This window comes from Microcebus murinus, chromosome 11, assembly GCF_040939455.1.
Source record: "Microcebus murinus isolate Inina chromosome 11, M.murinus_Inina_mat1.0, whole genome shotgun sequence".
In the NCBI taxonomy this organism is placed as follows: Eukaryota; Metazoa; Chordata; class Mammalia; order Primates; family Cheirogaleidae; genus Microcebus; species Microcebus murinus.
Window position 1 is genome coordinate 31,105,793 of NC_134114.1, and position 23,051 is coordinate 31,128,843.

Sequence of the window (23,051 nt, forward strand, 5' to 3'; positions counted from 1 at the left end):
TGCCCTATGAAAGGGGAGGGGCTGAATCTCTAGAGCCAAGTCACTTCCTGGGTTTCTCTGTCTGTAAATTAGGGAGCTGCATTTTGTGATCCATAGGTCTCTATCAGCTCTTCAGTCCTTGCTGCTCTTGGCCTGTACCCACTGGGCACCTTTCCCCTCACTCCCTCACGGTTCACAGCCCAGACGATGACATATGTGACTCTTGCCATGTCTGGGTCCCTTTTGTTTTGGTGGTCACCACTGTCTGCTGGCTGACCTTGCTACTCTCCTTGTGGAGACACCTGGCTGGTGCATTCCAGCTATCAACTTTCTGTGCACAGACTCCTCGCCTCCCCCATTCATTTCTGGTTTGTTTTGGGGATATGTAGCCTTTTGTATGCCATGCCTTTTCTCTCTCTCAAAGCAGGTTTAATTCCTCTTTTCTTTCTCTTTCCCTGTTTGAGCCTAGACTCTCGGCTCGTTGCTGAGGTGCTCTCCTTTGGTCTGGGGGGAGATGAAGGATTATATGCCATTGCTGGCTTATACAGACAGAAGCGTAGGTGAGGAGAGAGCTGGAGAGCTCTTGACTTGGATGAACCACTCCATGTGGGTCCAAGCAATAGAAAGCTTGGCACCAAGCTCAAAACCTATTTATTCTGAGTGGAGCAAAATGCCTCAATTTTCTGGTTGTACTGCTTTTCCAGGGGACATTTTATTGTAGCATTCAAGGCAGGAGCTTCGATAGCTCTCTAATCACCACATCATTACTTGGGAGGTAATGTGCTTTGACGCCCCCACCTCCGCAATGTACCGTTAAGCCTCTCTCGCTTCTTTTTCCAGCCCAGAGCAACAAATGTGTCTGTCGAGAAGCATCGGAGTGCGAGGAAGCAGGGTTTAGCGTTTGTGCGGAAGTGAACGGCAAGGAGCAGACAGTGTCCGAGTGTGAGGCCGGCGTCCTGAGGTGCGGAGGGCAGAGCTTCCCCATCACCAGCACCAGGCCCTGCGCTGCGGAAACCCAGTAGGCTTCCTGGAGGCGCTGGTCGTCCTGCTGGGGGCAAGGCAGCTCGGGCCGAGTTAAAGCAGCTGCCTATCTGGGCACTGGGACAGCTTGTCCAGCACGGAGGCACATTCTTTCTCCTTCTCCAGTGTCCACTTCTTTCCTCAATTCCCAGCCATCTGTATAACCGCAACCCTTTGTTCTCCCAAACCTGAATCTAGATACTCTTTTTATCTTCTTTTTAATGTCAGTCAGGATGAAGACAATTCATGAGCCTTTGCACAAGCTAGCTCTGCATTTTTGGAAAAATTGCTAACTTTTTGGGACTTAGACTTCTTTTTAGTTGTGACATTAGAGGATTAGACTAGAGACACTTGAATGCTTCATTCAGAAATATTATTATATTAAGTATGATTGACCCAGCCTGTGGGCCAGAGCACACTCTACAAATTGATTAGGAAAACAGATAGAACATGATTTCCTGATTAGAGAGGTTGGCTTCCCTCAGCGAATTCAAAGTGGACCTCAAGTGACGAAAGACAGATACAATTATTTCCATCCTGAGAGTAATCTCATGCTTCACCCTATTGAGTCGGCCACCACCTGTGAGGATCCCTATTCCTGTCAGGAGATTGAACCACTGAAATGTCAGAGCAGAATTCATCATGCTATAGCCACAGGTTACTTTTTGCCTTTTTGTCTGAGAACAAGTACAATTCAGTCATCTTTTGGGGGTTTTTCTTTAATAAGTATCAAACACAAAACCTGCGATTTGCCCCTCAACCTTTTTTGTTATGAAGAGGCATCAGTTCACACCTGAGGTATTGAGTGATTGCATATTGGATATGTATTTCCCTAGCATGGATATGCTCTCAGATTTTTCAGGGAGTATACAGGTAGATTAGTTTGAAGCATCGGCCTTCTATTTATCCCTTATTCATCTTTCATCAAAACAAAAACATGGCTGTAGGAGGTGAAATGACTGGGCTTAAATGAAATTTAAAGTATGTTTTTTATATACAACCACTATCTCTGTATTGTTCTCATACTGATAAATACATTTCAACAAAATTTCAGTTAAGATGACAAGGATTAGAAAACTCATTAAAGATACTATTCTTCAGAATTGTTTCATCTGTATTATGTTTAATTTTAGAGAAGATTTCTATGAGGAATGGTTAATGTGTTCTTGCCTGAAGTTTTATGATCCAGATCTAGCTTTTTATACCAAAGTGTGCCTTTAGGGAAGATGCAGAAATAATATGTGGAAATTACAATGAGGCAGGTTTCAACTAATTGAAAATAATAACATTCAGACATTTCAACTGCACTTGTTAGAGGTTATTACAGAGTTAATTTCTACCCTGGGGAGGGGGATAGATTTGAAAATGCCAGGCCTGAATGCAGACCTTGAGACAAAGGGTTGAATAAGTAATTCATTTAGGAAGAAATATCTCAGTATCCTTCCAATAATTTCTTGCCTTAACTTAAGCTAGCATGGAGTTAAATTCCTACTGCTTATGTATCACCACTTCCCCTTCCTAACACAGAGGATGTGGTCAGTGTTATCGAATGCTATTAGAGACTGAGGTCTGATAAAAAGAAACTAGTAGATGTAACAACTAAGAGGTTTGAGAAAGAAGTCTCATTAGAGTTATTGAAGGAGAAGTAAAGGATTAATGAATTGTTGGAGAAGGAGGGGAGCAGTGAATGTGGTTGTACAGAGATGCTGTCTTCAAATACTAAGTTATTTGCCTCTTTTTTCTTTTCTGGACATTTTTGTGCTGATCTTTCTTCTAGTCAGACAGAGGCTTTCACAATTGCCTATAGAGGGTTAGGATTGTTGCAGCAGGTTGGCAAGGAGCAAGTCACTTTCAATACTGGGTCTTCAAAAAATGTTTTGAAACTAGTTCTTGAACACCTATAGAGAGGATTTGAGGAAAGCTAGGGGGACTATTTATGCCATGAAAATAAATTGAAAGAGGATAGAGGGAGTATGGAGTGAGAGAATTACCCCTTGCCTGCCCTTCCCTCTGCCTCATGTCTCAGATCAGGGGTGGGTCACCTGGGCTAGGAAGGCAGAAATACCAAGATTAAAGTCATCTGGAGCTTGGAGGGAATAGAGAGAGAGGAGGAAATTGGTTGGTGTATTAATCATTGCTAGTTTGAGGGAGCTACATGGGAGCCAAGGTACATCCTGCAGACCACCATAGACCACTTTCATAGACAGTGTAAATTACCTGGGCAGAGAAATTGCCTTAGAACATCTCCTAATTGCATTAAGAAGGGCCTTCCTGTGACATCTCATACACTTCTTAATAAATAATCAATAGAAGTTCTGCTTATCAATGCCCTGTGATTTAATGAGCCCCATAAAAACTGTTCTGCATATAACCACCCTCCCCACAAGTCCAGGACACTTGTAATTGCCTTAAAACAGAGGGGAGTACTAGATATTCAGGTGGGATATGGTGGGGATGTGGAGTGGCAAACAGGAAATCTGATGAAGAATCCCTAAAACTTTGGGTTACCTAACAGCAACTGGCCAGATGATTTGACTGAGGGCTCCTCTCTTAGCTGGGTAGGTCACAGTTAATCTCAGCTTCACATGAAACTTGTGAATCCATCCAGTTGTTGAGCAGCTGCTCAGAGTTGTAGGTGCTGGGCAGCTGGTTTACCCAGCATTCCCTGAAGCAATTTATTATTCCCTGAAACATTTTCTACACATGAATCATTAGTCACTTTTGCCTTAGGTTAAGATAAGTATGTGTATTAATCAATATTTTTGAGCCTCACATGTCTTAGTCCATTTTATGCTGCTATAATAGAATAAGATTGACTGGGTAATTTATAATGCACAAACATTTATTTGGCTTAGGATCTGGAGGCTGGGAAGTCCACAAGCATGATGCTGGCATCTGACAAGGGTTCTCATGCTGCATAGTTCCATGGTGGAAGCTGGAAGGTGGGAGGGCAGGAGAGAGCAAGAACAAGAGAACAAGAGGGAGCCAAACTCACTTTTATAACAAACCCACCCTCTCTAACCCACCACTACTCCTACAATAACAGCATAATCCATTCATGAGAGCAGAGCCCTTATGGCCTAATTATCTCTTATTAGGCCTCATCTCTCAACACTGTTGCATTGGGGATTAAGTTCCCAACACATGAGCTTTGGGAGACACATTCAAACCATAGTACCATAGTTTATCATTTGCCCTATAGTTTCTTTCTATTCTAATCCAGATTTCTTATAACCACACACACACACAAACACACACAACACACACACTACCTCACAGCATTTGGATTATTTGTGAGACCAGCATAATAGCTAGTGGAGGTGGTCATCAAAAATTTGATGATATACTAAGATGCCATGTATTTTGGGTACAAGATGAAGTGAATGCTCAGGTGTATCTACTACTTTACTTTCTCTCTCTGAAGTGGGAAAGAAGCAGGCAAAGAAGAGAAGAGAAAAGAGCAATAGAAAGGGAGAGAGAAAGAGAAAAAGATATATATATATCTTTATATATATGTATTTATATATATAAAGATATATATATAGAAAAAGATATATATATATATATAGAGAGAGAGAGAGACAGAGACAGAGAGAGAGAGACAGAGATTGGGCCATTCTTAGTACAGGATTGGCAGAACTGAGCAGCCATATCAGTCTATTGAGATTTTTCTTCCTTGATGGACTAGTTAAAGTGTATTCAATACTTGTGTTAAAAGCAGAATGGCCTGTTTCTCTTTCAGAACACTAACCCAGAAAGCAACCTCTGTAGGAGGCAATTTCCGTTAATATCTGAGAAACTAGGGAGGTTTATGCCTGCCTTTCAATTACCTTAGTCTTTCAGGCAGTTCACACATCTGTGGACAAGAAAGCTGATGGCATGATAGGAGCCCCTGCTGTGACAACCAAAGCACCTATAATTTGTCTTTTTATTTATTTCTGTCAGGCTCTGAAGGCAAAGCTCTAGATTTACACTAAAAATATCAATCATGTAGAAAAATTTGCTTTTTCAGCCAAGGGTTAACAGGACCAGATGGAAAGACTGTCATTGTTTCAAAAGGGGTGGGCTGGAGGTGAGAAGGTGGGCAAAAGAAGAAAGAACATTAAAATGCTCTTTTTGATTCACAGGCTGAGGGCAATTTCCTGTGAAAGGACAAACATGAGAACTGCTCTGTTATTGCTGTTATTTTTGTGTGTCCCTACAAGAGGAGACTTGTACTGAATTTCAGGGGAGGGGACTTAGGCACAAAACAGATCAATGATGTCAAAGACAGAGAAAAGTTGGCTGGAAAAATGGAGCATATGCGATGTTGACTTGGGGTCCATTACAAAATAATCTGTTGACCAAGTTGACTGGAACACAGAGAGGTCAAAGGGATTTTCAGCAATACTGAAATGGGATTTTCTTATCAAAGTAAAAGTTTGCTTGACATCTCAAGAAAAATGATTAAGAGAAGAGGCTCAGGATTGGCGTATCATTAGATCATGCACAATACAAGTGTGTATTATGGTAGTATTTAATGAAGGGCCACAATGGAACCCTAGGTCCATAAACTCTTCTCTGCACAGATAGAACCAAGAGCAACCGCTGAAGTCAGGCTTGATGTAAAACTGTGGACAAGCCCACTAATTGGACTTTTGTGGCCCTATAGAATTAAATGGCTTTGGTCTGAAGATTATGAGTCTTCCAAAGTATCTTGAATCTCATAATAACATAATAATTGGCTATTTAGCATGGACATGGTGCACAGATTCATTAAAGTTGACAGAAAAGCACCTTTGAAGAGATCTGGTCCCCAAACCCCTCTAGCCTGGTAAGGATAGGGACTCGTCTTATATTGTTTTGTGCACCTCTAAACCCCACCATTGCTCACTACACTGGCTGTATATGCTCAATTAAATGCCCACAGTCACATAGCTAGTTAGCAGAAGGCTTGATCTGGAAGTGGCTTTTTTGCCTTGCAACATAGTGCTGGCCCCTTTACTGTCCTGCAGAGCAGTGGCAGTTATGTGTAAATTGTGCTTTACAGATTTCATGTGTTATGTAGGGGTAGTCTCTCACTGCACCTGCATGGCTGGTATTCTGAAATGCTGGTGTGGAATTAAATAGGCATGCCTTTTTTGTGTGTGTGTTCCATGGGAAGTATGTCCCTCCTAATTTTCTTACTTGCTTCTTTTAAGTACAGTTAGGGGACATCCTCTAGCCTTCTCTGTGGAGCACTGATTGAGGGTGAAGAAGCTCACAGTTGAGAACTGCAGCAGAGAAGGGGGCAGAAGGCTTAAGGAGGAAGCTTGGAAATTGCTGCAACCTAAATAATATTAACAAATTAGCATAAATTCTGGGAAAGTTAATTTTGGGATGCTGGCTTATCAAGAGACTGCTGCTTCTGCTTTTAGCAGTGGAGGTGGGTGGAGGTGAGTTTCTTTGTATGTAGATGGGAATTACAATCCTTCAATGAACGTTCTTTCACATTTTGTTAGGAGAAAGAAGGTCTTTCAGTCAGGGCTGCTACAACAAAATACCACAGAATGGGTGGCTTAAATAAAAAACATTTATTTCTCACAGTTCTTGAGCCTGGGAAGTCCAAGACCAAGGTGCTGGTACACCAAGTTGCACCATTTGGTGTCTGTTGAGGGCTTGCTTTCTGGTTTGCTCATGGCAACCTTCTCACTGTGTCCTCACATGGTAGAAAGAGAGGGAGCTCTTCTTCTACTCTACTGATAAGGGCATTAATACCAACATGAGGATCTCACCCTCAGGACCTCATCTATACCTAATTATCCCCCAAAGGCTCCACCCCCAAATACTATCATTTTGGAGATTAAGGCTTCAACATAACCATTTTGGGCAGACACAGAACTGTGAACTGCTGGGATTTATTGGTCAAATCTGTTGATTCATTGAGTGAGTTTGTGAGGAATCTTACCTCATAAGCTTGCCCTTTGTCAATCTTTTCAAGGGATGCAAAATATTAAAGTAAATTTATAAAGCCTGATATATTGTTTCTGCAGATTCTGGGGAGATGTTTTTCACTCATATTATATTGTCAGTGCCTCAAAGACCTAATATAAGTCCCAAGCAACTCAGGCTGGGAAGTACCATCTCTTTTGAAAAGAGTATTGGAATATTGGAACTCAATCTTGGGATGGGGAGTACAAAGAACTTAATGATAGAAAAGAGTAGCATTAATATTTAAAGCTGAACAGGAGTAGTTATTCTTATATGGGATAAAATAGACTATCAATCAACAACAATAAAAAAAGACAAAGATGGTCATTATATAATGATAAAGGGATTGATGCAACAAGAAGATGTAACAATCCTAAATATATAGGCACCCAACACCTGAGCTCTTAGATTCATAAAACAAATACTACTAGACCTAAGAAATAAAATAAATAGTAACATAATAATAGCAGGGGAATTCAACACTGCCTTGACAGAATTAGACAGATTATTGATGCAGAAAATCAACAAAGAAACACTGGACACAAATGGGACTCTAGAACAAATGGATCTAACAGACATTTACAGAACATTCTATCCAAATACTGCAGAATATACATTCTTCTCATCAGAACATGGAACATTTTGTAAGATAGACCACATGTTAGGCTACAAAAGAAGTCTCAGCAAATTAAAAAATTTTGAAATCACATCATACATCTTCTCAGACCACAGTAGAATAAAACTAGACATCAATTCCAAGATGAACTCTCAAAACTGTACAAAATGTGGAAATTAAACAACCTGCTGCTGAACAATCTTTGGGTCAATGACAAAATCAAGATGGATATCCAAATTTTTTTTAATTAAGTGACAATGTTGACTCAAGCTACCAAAATCTCTGGGATATAGAAAAAGCAATCTTAAGAGGGAAGTTCACAGCACTAAATGCCTATATCAAAGGACAGAAAATCATGAATTAACAACGTAATGCCACATGTCAGGGAATTAGAAAAACAAGAACAAACCAAACCCAAAGGTAGCAGAAGACAAGACATAACAAATATCAGAGAAGAACTAAACAAATTTGAAATAAACAAAAAATGCAAAGGATTAATGAAACAAAAATTTAGTTCTTTGAAAAGATAAAATCAACAGACCACTAGGTAGATTAATCAATAAAAGAAGAGAGAATATTCAAATAATCTCAATCAGAAATGTAAAATAAGACATTACAACTGATGACACAGAAATATAAAAGATCATCGAGACTACTGTGAATGCCTCCATGCATACAAACAAAAAAATCTAGAGGAAATGGGTGAATTCATGGAAACACACAACCTCCCATGCTTGAATCAGAAAGAAATAGAAATCCTGAACAGACCAATACTGAGTAGCAAGATTGAATCAGTCATAAAAATCCTCCTGATAAAAAAAGAGAACCAGATGGATTCACAGCCAAATTTTACCAGACCTACAAAGAACTAATACCTATCCTACTGAAACTGTTCCATAACATCAAGAAGGAGGATCCTCTTATAATCCTAGCACTCTGGTAGGCCGAGGCAGGTGGATGGTTTGAGCTCAGGAGTTCAAGATCAGTCTGAGCAAGAGCAACACCCCATCTCTACTAAAAATAGACAGAATTTAGCTGGACAACTAAAAATATATAGAAAAAATTAGCCAGGCATGATGGCATGTGCCTGTAGTCCCTGCTACTCAGGAGGCTGAGGCAGAGGATTGCTTGAGCCCAGGAGTTTGAAGTTGCTGTGAGCTAGGTTGACACCATGGCACTCTAGTCTGGGCAACAAAATGAGACTGTGTCACAAAAAAAAAAAAAAAAAAAAAGAAGGAAGATCCTCTTTAATTCATTGTACAAAGCTGGTATCACCCTAATACAAAAGCCAGGACAAAAAGCTAAAACTACAGACAAATAGCCCTCATGAACATAGACATGTAAATTTTCAACAAAATACTAACAAATGGAATTCAACAGCACATCAAAAAAATAATTCCCTATGATAAAGTGGAAGTGGGTTTCATCCAGGGATGCAAGCGTAGTTCAAGATACACAAATCAATAAATGTGATTCACCACATAAACAGAATTAAAAACAAAAACCATATGATCATCTCAATAGATGTAGAATAAGCATTCAATAAAATCCAGCACCCCTTCATGATAAAAACCCTTAACAAACTAGGCATAAAAGAAACACACCTCAAAATAATAAAAGCCATATATGACATACTCACAGTCAACATCATGCTGAATGAGGTAAGAACTGAAATAAGACAAGAATGTCCACTGTCACAACTTCTGTTCAACACAGTACAGTACTAAAAGTCCTAGCCAGAGCAATCAAGCAAGAGAAAGAAATAAACGGCATCCAAATCAGAATAGAAGAGGTCAAACTTTCCCTGTTTGCCTATGATATGATCTTATATCTAGGAAACCCTAAAGACTCTTCCAAAAATGTCTAGAATTCATAATTAAAATGTTACAAAATTAACATATGCATATCATTAGCATTTCTACACACTAAGAAAGGACAAACTGAGAATCAAACTGGGATCTCAATACTATTTACAATAGCTGCAAAGAAAATAAAATGCCTAGGAATATACTTAACCAAGGAGGTGAAAGATCTCTACAAGGAGAACTACAAAACACTAATGAAAGAAATTATTGATGACACAAACTAATGGAAAAACATCCTATGCTCATGGATTGGAAGAATCAATATTGTTAAAATGTCCATTCTACCCAAAGTGATTTACATATCCAATGCAATTCCCATGAAAATACCAATGTCATTTTTCATAGAATTAGAAAAAAAAATTATAAATTTTATATGGAATAAAAAAAGAGCCCAAATAGCCAAAGCAATCCTAAGCAAAAAGAACAAATCTGGAGGCATCACAATACCAGACCCCAAATGATACTATAAGGCCATAGTAACCAAAACAGCATGGTATTGTAATAAAAGTAGTAGAGACATAGATCAATGGAACAGAGTAGAAAACACAGTATTAAAATGATACACCTACCACCAACTGATCTTAGACAAAGCAGACAAAAACATACACTGTGGAAAGCATGCTCTATTTAGTTAATGATGCTGGGAAACTTGGATAGCCACATGCAGAAGAATAAAACTGGATCCATATCTCTCACCTTACACAAAAATTAACTCAAAATGGATAAAGACTTAAAAGTAAGTCCTGATACCATAAAAATTGTAGAAGGAAATGTATTAAAACTCTTTTGGATATTGTCCTATGAAAACAATTTATGACTAAGATCCCAAAAGCAAGTACAACAAAACAAAACGGAAAATACCTGGGACTTATTTAAACTAAAAAATTTCTGCATAGCAAAAGAAGTAATCAATGGAGTAAATAAACAACCTACAGAGAAAATATTCGCAAACTATTAATATATATCCAAGAAAAGGCTAATATTCAGAATCTACAAGGAGTTCAACCAATCAGCAGGAGTAAAACAAATAGCCCCATTAAAAAGTGGGCAAAATACATGAGCAGAAGTTTTTCAAAAGAAGATATACAAATGGCCAACAAACATATGAAAAAAATACTCAATGTTCAGGGAAATACAGATTAAAACAATAATGAGGTGCCCCCTTATCCCTATCAGATTGGCCATTATTAAAAAGTCAAGAAACAATAAATGTTGGTTTTCATGCAATGAAAAGGGTATGCTTATACACTGTTGGTGGGTAATGTAAACTAATACAATTGCTATGGAAAACAGTATGGAGATTCCTCAAAGAACTAAAAGTAGACCTACCATCAGTCCAGCAATCCCATTACTGAATATCCACTTAAAGGGAAAGAAGTCACTATATCAAAAAGACACCTGTATCCAAATGATTATCACAGCATAATTCATACTTGCAAAGATACAGAATCAACCTAAGACCCTTGACTGATAAATGAATAATGAAAATGTATTATATATATACCATGGAATACTACTCATCCATAAAAGAAAATGAAATAATGTCTTTTCCAGCAACTTGGATGGAAGTGGAAGCCATAATCCTAAGTGAAGTATCTCAGGAATGCAGAAACACATTCAGCATGTACTCACTTATAAGCATTGAGTACACATGATCATACAGAGTGGTATAATGGACTTTGGAGACTGAGAAGGTAGGAAGGTGGGAAGGGAGTGAAGGATTAAAAATTACCTATTTGGTGCAATGTATACTATTTGGGTGATGGGTATACAAAAGCCTTGACTTCACCACTATACAATTCATCCATGTATCAAAAAACCACTTGTATCCCCTAAATCTATTGAAATTTTTGAAAAGGAGAATATAATGGACTGGAACGCTGCCACTCACGAGCTCTGCCCAGAAGCCTATCTGCCCCACATTCTCAGGATACCAAACCACAGCACACCATCTAATGATTGGATGTGGGATAATGAATAGTTTACTTATGATTCTACTGGGAGCAGGGTAAACATGGATTTCAACTCTCCCTTATTTTTCTGAAAAAATTTGATAAATCTCTGTTAACTTGTTCTGCAGGGTAATAAGCAGTGTGAAAGGCTCTAGATTTCCAAGATAGGGCCTGTTTTTGACCACTGTGTAGTAAGGGAAGTGTTAGGATGCTGGCCAATTTAATTCTCAGTTCTTACCTCTGAGAATATTTGGAAAAATGTGGTGGGTAATGTAGAAGGAGGAATTTTTTATCTTCGTGTTTTTCAGTGGCTTCTAAATTGAAAAAGAAGCTGTGAGTCACATATCTTTGAAAAATTATATTCTCCAAATTTGTCTTGCCTTCAGGATAACCACATAATTCAATAAATAAAATCCAGGACACTTTGTCCCGAAGGAATATAAATAAAGAAGGATGTTTTGTTGGATAAATAAAGTTGGGCAAAGTAGAGGTAGGAAGGTAATGCCATTTTTCAGGTCATGACTTGGCGTTCTTATACACACACAAACACACACATGCACACACATTTGCAGTGAATTTCTCTGTCCCTCCTATTCTTCTTGACTCTCTCACATTTTCTCCTGTCCTGGTTTAAGGGATACCTGAAATAAATGAATAGTAAAGAGAAATCTCAAGAAATGATAATTTCCAGGATGCAGCTGTATAAAATTGCATGCCAGAAAGTTGCTTTCTGCTGGGGCCTCCTGATTAGCTCTGAGGTTACTGTTACTTCAGACTGACCATGCATTTTTGAATTCTATACTTAGATAATATGAAGGATAATGGTGGGGTTGGAGACCGGATTGAGTAATAATAAAAAGCTATCAGAAAATCTTTGCTATAATTTCAGAGTCTTTTAAGGGCTCCAGAAGTGTCTCTTTTTGTATTTTATCCTTTAAAACAACGACAGAACAGGGACATTTCCATTTAAGCAATTTCTCTGACTTCTTTCGCTGGAAGCCTGTTTATTCCTTCCCATCTGTGATCTTTGTTCTCTTCTTTTCTGGTAAAACCGTCTTCATAGCAGGGTCAGCCAAGCTAAACATCCCTGATTTACCAGCAGAACACTGGCTCTCACTGTTGGGTTAAAGGGTAGAGTACTGAGTTGCAAAAGAACATGATTCAGAGCTCTTGAAAGCAGCGCTAGCCTGCCAGGCAGTCTGTGAACAACACAGAATTTCCATCCTAAAGTAAACGTGAGTTGAAGAATGATTACATGTACAAATAATAGTGAGGTAAGCAACAGGAGGGAGGCTAGAAGGAGTGTGTAATTTCTTCAAGAGTACTTCAGTGTGTAACTCTATTTCCCTGAGACCCTCAGGGAGTCTTTCTCACTGGGGTAACCTGCCTGTGTTTGGACTTTGGCGATGAATCATAGAGGACCTGTGGAGTATTGACTGGGAAGAGAGGCATCAAGAAGGACTCATGGCCACTCTCGGAGGGGAAATCGTAGTCACTGGGAGAAATTAATAGAAATAATTGTTGGGAGGGAAAGGACATCCAAATCTCCTCCTATCACAAGCCTGACTGTGGTTTATGCTCTGTGCTATGAGAGCAAGTAAGGAGACTTTGATGGGATTTAGCATGATTATGAGGCAGCTGAGCAGGAGCACCAGATGCTGAACTGAGATCTCCTGAATTAGGGTGGCCACTGCGTCTTCAGCTTCCTATGAAGGGCAGCAATATTCACATGGCCAGGAACATGGCCATATGGGGGTGGCATAACAGCTGGCTTTATAACCAAACTCCTGGCTTTAAGTTAATATTTGTGATTCTAGTGATAAATTTTTAATATTAATATTGTATAATTAGTGTTGCTTAAACAATGATTCTGTGCTAGGCTTCTAGATGCTTTACATATGTTTTGGTCTAAATGTTTGCGTCCCCCTCCAAATTCATATGTTGAAACCTAGCTCCTGAAGTGATGGTACTTAAGAGGGTGTGCCTTTGGAGGTGATTAGGTCATAGAGTCTCCACCCTCATGAGTGGGATTAGTGCCCTTATAAAAGAGTCCTGAGGGAGCCTACTTGCCTCTTCCACCATGTGAGAATGCAGCAAGAAGGAACCCCACTAAACACCAAATCTGCTGGTACTTTCATCTTAGACTTCCCAGCCTCCAGAACTGTGAGCAACAAAGGCTGTTGTTTAGAAATTACCCAGTCTCAGATATTTTGTTACAGTGGCCTGAACAGACTAACACATGTTACTCATTTAATCTCCCAAATAGTATTTGGAGGTAGAAAATTATCATCCAAATTTTACAGATGTAGAAATTGATGTACAGAGAGGTTACATGGTTTTCCCAAGTCACATAGCTAGTAAGGGGCCAGCTGGAATGTGATAGAGTGTTTATACAGTCAAAAGTTCAGTGGCAATGTGTACTTCATGTGGCCATTATACCTAATTTCCATCAATCAATTTATGAGAAAGGCCCTTTTCTGGTTGCTAGGATGAATGGGGAGTAGCAGTGGAGATAAATAAAGAAGTCCTGTATCAGTGAATTCTTCTTCTTTCTTTTTTCTTTTTTTTTTTTTTTTTGCTTTGTTTAGTGTATGTTATGCTTGGGGATAGCTTCTGACACCATTAAGGATTTAATGAAAGCCATTATCCAGAAAATGCACCTGTGCAATTATACACAGAAATTTGCATGCCATTTTGGTGGGATCGTGGACCCTCTGCTTAATAGTTACCTACTGGCACATAGCAAATTGCCTCAAGACTTAGTGGCTTAGAAAACCGAAGTTTTACTATCTCACATAGTTTCATGGTTCAGGAATTTGGGAGTAGCTCAGCTTAGTGATTTTGGCTCAAGATCCTCATTAGATTATGTGAGGGTTGCCAGAGTTATCAAATAAAAATATAAGATGCTCAATTCAAATTACAGATAAATAACAAATAATTTTTAAGTGCAGTATATAATTGGGACATATTTTTACTGAAAAAATTATTCAATGTTTACCTCCCATCCAAGTACTAACCAGGCCCTACCCTGCTTAGCTTCTGAGATCAGACTAGATTGGGTGTGTTCAGGGTGGTATGGCCGTAGACTCAATGTTTATCTTAAATTCAAATTTACCTGGGCATTCTGTGTTTTTTGTTGTTGTTGTTTTTTTTTTTTTTTTGAGACAGAGTCTCGCTTTGTTGCCCAGGCTAGAGTGAGTGCCGTAGCGTCAGCCTAGCTCACAGCAACCTCAAACTCCTGGGCTCAAGCGATCCTCCTGCCTCAGCCTCCCGAGTAGCTGGGACTACAGGCATGCACCACCATGCCCGGCTAATTTTTTTCTATATATATTAGTTGGCCAATTAATTTCTTTCTATATTTATAGTAGAGATGGGGTCTCACTCTTGCTCAGGCTGGTTTTGAACTCCTGACCTCGAGCAATACGCCCGCCTTGGCCTCCCAGAGTGCTAGGATTACAGGCGTGAGCCACCGCGCCCGGCCGGCATTCTGTGTTTTATCTCACAATCCTAGGTTGCACTCATGGTGAGGTTTCAATCATCTACAGACTTTAAGCGGGGCTCACGGACCCATTCGGAAGGTGGCTCACTTCCATGCCTTGCAACTAACTCTCTCTTAAGAGAGAGTCACTCACTCACTATCATTACGGCCTTGTCTTAGAAGTCGCATTCCATTATTTCTGAAGTAATGTATTGGTTGCACAGTCAGTCCTATTTGTTGTGGGAGGGGACCACACAGGGGCATGGATACCAGGAGGCATGAACCATTGAGGGCCATCTTGGGGGCTGGCTCCATCCTCTGGAACTTATACACGGATTTCCTAGAATAGACATTCCATGAGGACAGTTTTTCTATTTTATCCCCTCACTGTTTTAGTTTTGCTGGCTATAACAATGTCTTATAAAATTGTAGGCATTCAATATACATTTGTTAAATGAATAAATAAATGGCCTCCTGACTCAGAATCTCTGACCCAAGAGATTCATTTGGTCCCTAGGTTTTGAAGAAACAAAACATGTTTCCCCAAAGAGTTTGAGGATGGAGAGATTAGAATACAAGTAGCAGGGATTTGCAGGGACATTCTAAAGGAACATGCTAACAATGTGCCTAATAAGTGATCATAATAGGGTTAAATGAGTGTCAGATTCTGTGTTAGAAACTTCTTTTACCATATGTAATTTCATGTATGCAACATTTCACTTATGCATTGTGAAAAATAGTAAAGAATTAGGGTTCAGATACTATGAAGAAAGTTAACACACACACACACACACACACACACACACACACACACACACACACACACACACACTTGCCCTGGGATAAAAATGGAAAGGAAGCTGAGATTTAATAGAATGTCAGAAGGCGTCTTTTATAGAAGAGTACCTGACATAGTCTTGACACATAAATTACAACCTGGGAGAAAACAGACAGGTTAAAGTTTATCATAAGACTGTATTTTAAAAAGAGAACACTGTGGGTAGTAATTCAAAGCTTACAAAGATCCGAGAGGAAAGGGCTATGTGTGGAAAACAACAATGGTCCTCTTCTTAATGGCAGTAGAATCATGTGTGGCAAAGTCTGTCACTTTTTGATATCTGCTGGAAGGTAGCTTCTACAGATGGAGGGCTAATCTGCACAAAGCCATGTGGCTGTCACTACTCAAATCACAGGTTATCCCTGAAGTGAATTTGTAGGATTTATTTTTTACTAATGGAAGCCACCAGGGAGGTCCTGGAGAGGAAGGAATATACCATCACTTTAAGATCCCCATCCTCTCTCCTCAAGCTGCTAAAAGTTTGTGAATTAATAGGAGGAAGACAGGAGTGAGTTCTAGAAAAAAGCCTAGCAGTTTATTTCTTGATGGTTCACACAGTGATGCTTATGTCTTTACACCTTCTCAGGAGGGTCTGCAAGGCAGCTTCAGCTGCTCTCTGGACACTGATACAGGGGTCTTGTCGAAGCTCTTGGAGCCCTGAAAGGGACAGAAAAGCAAAGTTAAGTGGATGAGGAGAGTCAGAGTCCCACAGGAAGGGCAACTCAAGTGAAGGCCCAACCTACACAGCTCTGCAAGTCTCACCACCAAGGGTCAGCCCTCTGTGAGGCTCAGGTCCTACTGCTCACAATTCACCCCAGAATGTAGGGTTTAGAGCTGCAACTTGAGACACCATTTTAAATTGGAATCAGGGGAGAGAAGAGCCTGATCTTGTCATCAGTAGGTTTAGACATTTGGAAAACTGTAGTCTGTTGGGAATGACGCCTGCAAAGGGGTGGAGCTGGAGCTTGCTTTACACTCTGAAGAAGTGTCTAGAGAGCATCAGAGATGACGACCAGTACTAAGAGTTTCAATTTCTGCACCTCCATGTAACTTAGAGTAGCAGTCTCTTTCCCTAAGAATGTGACAATATGCTCGGCAGAAACTAGGGCTAGTACTCACGTGTGGTCAGTTGTTCTCTGTCTAATAATTCCACATATTGGCTGGTCAAATTGAGGACAATGGCATCTAAAGTCAACAGGAGAAAAAGTTACTGATTTCATTATAGGGGAAGAGGCCATGACAGGTGGATTGAGTCAGACTCTGCACCTGTCAGAAGGTAAATGGCAGGTTAGTGAATGAGCAAACTATATGACTCCCCCCACACCCTGCAGGATAATGTGAGAGTGACCTCTATTGCATCCCAAGTGGCATGTCTGCAAGTGGTCACATATCTAAAGTGTATTTGGGAAAGAAGACAATGGTCCTTGTTGGAGCGGGGTCAGTTGTTGTCATATATGGTCCCTATCTTCAGAAAGTTTATAATGTAATTGGGGAGATCATATGCATGAGGCAATAAAGAATCCTTCGGCTTTAACTTGGTCTGAAGGAGGGCCAAACAAGTGGGTTTGTTCACTGTGGGCTGGATTAGTTGGAGCAGGATTCAAGGTAAGGCTTAAAACTTCATAATGGAAGGATCTTCAGAGATTTACTTATGTTTTGTTTTATAGATCAGACAGAGAGGTAACAGAGGGGGGATAAGTAAATTGTGCAGAATCAAACAGCAGAGTCAGGGTGTGCTGGCCTCTACCCCAACATGCTTTTCACTTTTATCATGTTGTTTGCTGTCAAAGCTCTGAGCTAGAACTGAGCTTAGAATGCTGAATATGGTTTATACTAAGGCATGAGGTGAAGGAGAATATTTATGTAGAGGTAGCAGGCTTGCAGCGAAGACTTAGGGAGAAGGAACAATGACTAGGAAATGGAAAGTAGAAGCCTGGAGGGGCCAGCTCAGGGGAGAGTTAGTGCTGGTAAGCCAGAAGATGTTATGAGTTTTCACTTGCATAGGGAAACAGGTTCTTTTGAGGTGGAAGGTCAAAGCAAAACTAGATGGAAAAAAGAAGATATGTCTGACTAGGGAATGTGGATGTGAGCTCACCGGTGAGTTTGACAGCTGCACTCCTGATCATCTCCCAGCTGCTGGTGAAGAAGGTGAAGGAGTGTGTGTGGAGAATCCATAGAATTTCCTGGTTTTTCTTTGCCTAGAAGAGATGTATTATAAAGAGGACAACTGGAAAGTGACCCTTTCTTACACTCGGCATCCTATAGGTCCTCAGAAGGGAACTCTAAAGGCCAGTGAACACTCATATAGCCATAAATTAATTGATTGAAAATTGTCTCATGAATATTTTGATATAAATTTAATCAGGAAGGCACTTGAGCTTAAAGGATTGATCAGCAGACTTGAGTTGGAGAACAGACCCCAGACAGGACTTGGGAAAGGAGCAGGGGGCAATGCAGCAGGATACCTAGGGACACCTCTATCTTTCTAAGGCAGTTCTGAGTCTGGCCAGAGAGTCCTTCCTATGTTGTTTGCCTTTCCGGGATTTGTCTGGACTTGCCCTGCCTCTTTTAGAGTCAGCATCTACTGCATACTCACCAGTTTCACACAGAATTGCCTGTAGAAATCTCTGGCCCTTGGTAGATCATTATCAAGGAGATGGTCTAATACCCCATAGAGTTCCTGAAGGCCCAGGAAAGGAATGCAGATGATCAAGACATCACGGCAAGCCTAAAAAATAAGTTTTCTGTGTCATAGTCCATAATGCTAGGATCTCTTTGCAGAAGGGAATGATGCTGAATAGTATTGGTAAAGGAGCAGTAAGTCAGTGGTGTGAAGGGCTTTGTAGTCATTGCTGGCACCTTCCCAGTTTCAAGGATGGGAAAGCAAACCTGGGAAGAGATGGCAACAGGAACCCAGAATTGGAGAAGTGGTTTTCAGGTTCAGTTCTGACTGGTGACTTTGTTTTTTGTGTTTTTTTTTTGTGTGTGTGTGTGTTTTTTTTTTTTTTTTTTTTTTTTTTTTTTTTTTTTTGAGACAGAGTCTCTTTCTGTTGCCCAGGCTAGAATGCTGTGGTGTCAGCCTAGCTCACAGCAGCCTCAAACTCCTGATCTCAAACAATCCTCATGCCTCAGCCTACCAAGTAGCTGGGACTACAGGTATGAGCCACCATGCCTGGCTAATTTTTTTTCTATTTTAGATACCCAGCTATCAGCTAATTTCTTTTTATTTTTAGTAGAGATGGGGTCTTGTTCTTGCTGAGGCTGGTCTAACATCTAACCTCAGGCAATCCTCCCACCTCAGCCTCCCAGAGTGCTAGGATTATAGGCGTGAGCCACCACGCCCAGCCCTGAGAGGTGACTTTGGATCTGGCTTCCAGGGCAGCTAGACCAGGCTTACTGGCACTTCTCAGGCACAGGGAGAACAGCAGGTGCCAGGTGTTTGTGGAGGGCAACTTACAGCTCCAATCTTGGGATTGGGATCCCAGAGGTGAAGAAGGAATGAAATCAAGCTCTTTTTAATTTCTTCAGCAAAAAAAATCTTCCACCTTCTTCCTGTTAGGGATGCCATATCCTCAAATAAGAAGATAGCAGTCAGTCTCACATCATCTTGCTCCTGTGGTGACAGTTACATATGGTGGGTGAAAATCCTCTCACAGGCCATTCCCTGCCACCATAACCTTGGCCCTCAGCCTGTCCTGCTCTACTTCAGCAAAGGAAGGCTGGGACCCGTGCACGGGTGCATTATTGTCGCAGGTCCTATCTGTTCCAAGAACTTGCTTCCTTTCCCAGATGCTCTCTCCACATACTGCATTAGTTTACAAAAACATGGGCCAGGGTTTTAAGTGATGCCATAGAGCCAGACACTTGATATCTGTCTTTGAGTAGCTGGTGAGGGAAGTGTGACCAAAGCAATGATAGACAGTAGTGCTTGCAGCAGAAGGCCAGGAAGGGCTCCTGCTGGTTGTGTATTTTACTTAAATTAGCTTAGTTGCATCACTAGCCTAGAATTATGGGGCTTTTAGTCTAAACTGCTCAAGGCCTAGGATTCTTCTCCAAGAGACAAATACTTTCTAAAGGGATTACAGGCAGCTCAGGAATGTGGGCCTTGAGTCTCAGAGAGAGTTTAAATAAACAAGTGCCTGGTCCTGTTTTTCAGTATGTGAAGTTAAGGGACTGAGTTGCTTTTTGTCCAAGATGATAGGCAATGATTTGAAGAAACAATGAGTCAAGTAGAGAAAGATGGCCTCCTATTATCTTATATACTTTGATAATATGGTTTAGAGTTCCAACAAAGGAAGGAAATGAAGTGAGATGAAGATGAATTATGTGGAAAGCTTTTTTCAGACCCAGAAAACTAGTTTAAAATACCTCTATGAACAAAGTGAGATAAAAGCAAAAGGAGTCCCAAATAGAAGAATATAACTTAATAAATAATTGGCATAAAAAATAAATGTAATAGAGATTTTCCAGAAAAATAAAGATAGCTTTCTGAGAAAAGGTCAGAAAAGTTAAATGAATACATGAGATATAACCTGTGTAATGAAAATGAAAGTAGAAACACTTCCTAAAATATTTTAAGAAGAAGGTCAGGATATATTTCATAAAAGATCTCTTTTCAGAAAAAGAAAGCAAACTAAAACCAAAGTATCAAAAAGGCAGAGAAGAATTTACTCAAAAAAGAATTCAGGAATTTTCCAAAATCAATGATCTAATGATAGGTCCCAGAAGAATCAACCAATTGGGATGATTTAAAAAAGCAGAAAAAAGAAGTGGCAAAAGTGTTTTGGGTGCTGGGAGAGATCTTAGAGAACATCTATTCCAATGTCCTCACTTTCTGTTGAGAAAATGGAATCACAGAGAGTGAAGCTCAGAGTGACAGTGTGGGGAACAGTAGCAAGAAGGGACTGGAGCCCAAGCCAGCAGCTGCATTTTCTGTTTTACCGTTTCACTGACGTGTTGCCATATTTTGAGAATTCCAAGAGAGTACTTAAATATTGAAATAAAAAAAAAAAGAGAGAGAAAGCTTGGTGATTATAGAATTGCATGCTTAATCTATAGAAAAATACGGGCAAACTTTCATAGAATTAAGTATATTTGCAGAAAGATATCATCACTGGAGAATAAATAGTGTGTCATTATGGAGACCCAAGTTTTTTTCCAACTTTACCTTTATGCAAACATGATGGAATGGATATCTATTAGGAATGAGAAAGGTCTAACAACCAGCAAGACTTTAGATTGATTTTTCTTTTGCAATAATACTAAGAAACATTATCTTGATCACAAAACTGTTAGGTAGACTTGTGATTTACTGGAGGCTCAGATTCAAGAGAACTATTATTATTATTGGATCAACAACAACCCAGGAAACCTAACAGGTGGGGTTCTGTAGGGCTGACTTCAGCTCTTTGTTGTTAAAGATTGTCATCAATTATCTGTGTAATGAAGGAGAGAACATCTTTGTTATTCTTACAGAAGATTTACTAAATTGGGCTGGAGCCCAGTAAGCATTTTTCTGAGTAAGATGAGAATGAAAAGTGATATTGGTAAATTGGAGAAAATAGTTGGAAACAAGCAGAAAGCTATTTTCAAAGGCCAGGTTTAGCCTAGCACATAGACAAGGGAAACTGTAGAAACACACCACCAAAGAATTATTGACTCTTAGCATATATTGCAGACTAAATTCTAGAAGTCTGTATGGTTAATAAATTGAAGAGTCAAGAAGAAAGGGCAAGATTAAAAAAAATTGGAGCAAATAAATAGGAAAAAGTTGGACTTGAGAGATAATTTTTCTTTAGGTTTTATTTAATACTTCTCAGGTCTAATTTAAAGATCCAACTCAGTCACTGGCTTGCAAAATATTTAATGAGCAGAAAAATTAGGTTTATGATGAATAATGAAGGAAACGGTGATTTTTTTTCAGTCTGGAGACTAGAAGGTAAATAGGTAATTTAATAAAGCCTTAGTGTTTATGAAAGATGCACTAGACGAGGCAACTCGAAGTATTTCATCTTCTCTGACAACAGAACATGAGGAAACAGGTTTAGGTCACAAAATAATAGATTTAAGTTAGATGTGAAATAGATCTTTACATAGATGGCAGTAAATAAACCAAAAATAAATACCCAAACGTAGTTTCCCAGAAGGTATAAAGGAAAATGATCCTCTTCTGCCTAGGATTGCTGACGGAGCCTTTTTGAAATCAGGGCTATGGAGTAGATTGGTGGTTGGCAAACCTTTTCTATAAAAGGCCAGACAGTAAATAATTTACACATTGGTTCATATAGTCTCTGTAACAGCTAATAAACTCTGCTAGTGGAGTGTGAAAGAAGCCATAGACAATATGTAATCAACCAGCATGGCTGTGTTTGTATAAAACTTTATTTGCCAAAACAGGCTGTGCATTGGATTTGGTCCATGGGCTATAGTCTACCGACTCCTGGAGGAAAAGAGTCTTTGAAGTGGAAAGACAGTGTTGGAGGCAACATTGTCTTTATTCAGGCCCTAGTCCTGCACTGAGTACTGTCATAATTTTTGTTCCCCCCAAAGCAAACCATGAGGTGAAGATTTAGGTGCAAGTAATTACAGGAGGTGAACCCAGAAAGCATGCTGAAGAGTGGTAATGAGACAGGGAAGCGAGGAGAGCTAAGAAAGGGAGTATTAATGAGTGTTACTCTTATGGGCAAGTGGCGCTCAATCCTTCTGAGTTGGGAGGAAGCTGGGGAATTTACAAACTCATTGTTTGAGGGTCCTTCCCTCGGCATTTCTTCCCCCAGTAATTCTGGCCCAGCCTGCGTAGATTGATCATGATTCCCAGGCCAGAAAGCACTATGAGGCAGAAAGGGAGAGGAAGCCAGTAACCTATGTAGGGATTGCCTGCAGGTGACCTCAGGAGCCGGCCAAGGAATAGGGACTAACATTGTCTTCTGCAAGCACCACCTGAACCTTTTTCTGTTCACTCACTTCTTCTGGGAAAGGAAGATTCCTAAACAGGCTCACTTACGTCTTCAAAGAAGGTTCTTGTTTGCAGCACTATTTCTTTGAAGTAGAAGCTCACATCTCGGTCTGTGAGCAATTCCAGGATCTTTTTTAGAGCTTTCAAGCTTTCACAGACGACTTCAGTGCGAGCCAGGTGATACAGGCCTCTGATGACAGACTCCAATATTATCTGCTTATGCTTCTTCACCTGTTTTGAAACAAGGTCTCAGTCTCTAAAATTGTTCTATGTATATCTGGAATAGGGTAGGAGTCCCCAGACAAGGGGCTTGAAATTCTGTTAGGGTCACATGTACTTCCGCCCAAGAGCTACCACTTCAGCAATTTATTTGGATTTTCACTTAATTTCTATGCACTT

The 23,051-nt window shown here is 39.9% G+C and overlaps 2 protein-coding genes across 2 annotated transcripts in view; one reads left to right on the forward strand and one right to left on the reverse strand.

Annotated features, from left to right (window-relative positions):
• The window catches only part of C7 (complement C7), a 58,053-nt gene extending 55,951 nt beyond the window's left edge, over positions 1–2,102 (forward strand). The window contains exon 18 of the mRNA XM_012777782.3: positions 820–2,102. Within this exon, the coding sequence (XP_012633236.2) occupies positions 820–1,001 (182 nt within the window). The 3' untranslated portion in view covers positions 1,002–2,102. The remainder of the gene's footprint in view (positions 1–819) is intronic.
• Positions 2,103–16,206: 14,104 nt separating this feature from the next.
• MROH2B (maestro heat like repeat family member 2B) overlaps positions 16,207–23,051 on the reverse strand; it is a 61,481-nt gene continuing 54,636 nt past the window's right edge. The window contains exons 38-43 of the mRNA XM_012777780.3: positions 22,701–22,883; positions 19,155–19,310; positions 18,294–18,425; positions 17,793–17,895; positions 16,817–16,882; positions 16,207–16,354 (exon numbers count right to left, since the gene is read on the reverse strand). Coding sequence (XP_012633234.2) covers positions 16,248–16,354; positions 16,817–16,882; positions 17,793–17,895; positions 18,294–18,425; positions 19,155–19,310; positions 22,701–22,883 — 747 coding nt within the window. The 3' untranslated portion in view covers positions 16,207–16,247. The remainder of the gene's footprint in view (positions 16,355–16,816; positions 16,883–17,792; positions 17,896–18,293; positions 18,426–19,154; positions 19,311–22,700; positions 22,884–23,051) is intronic.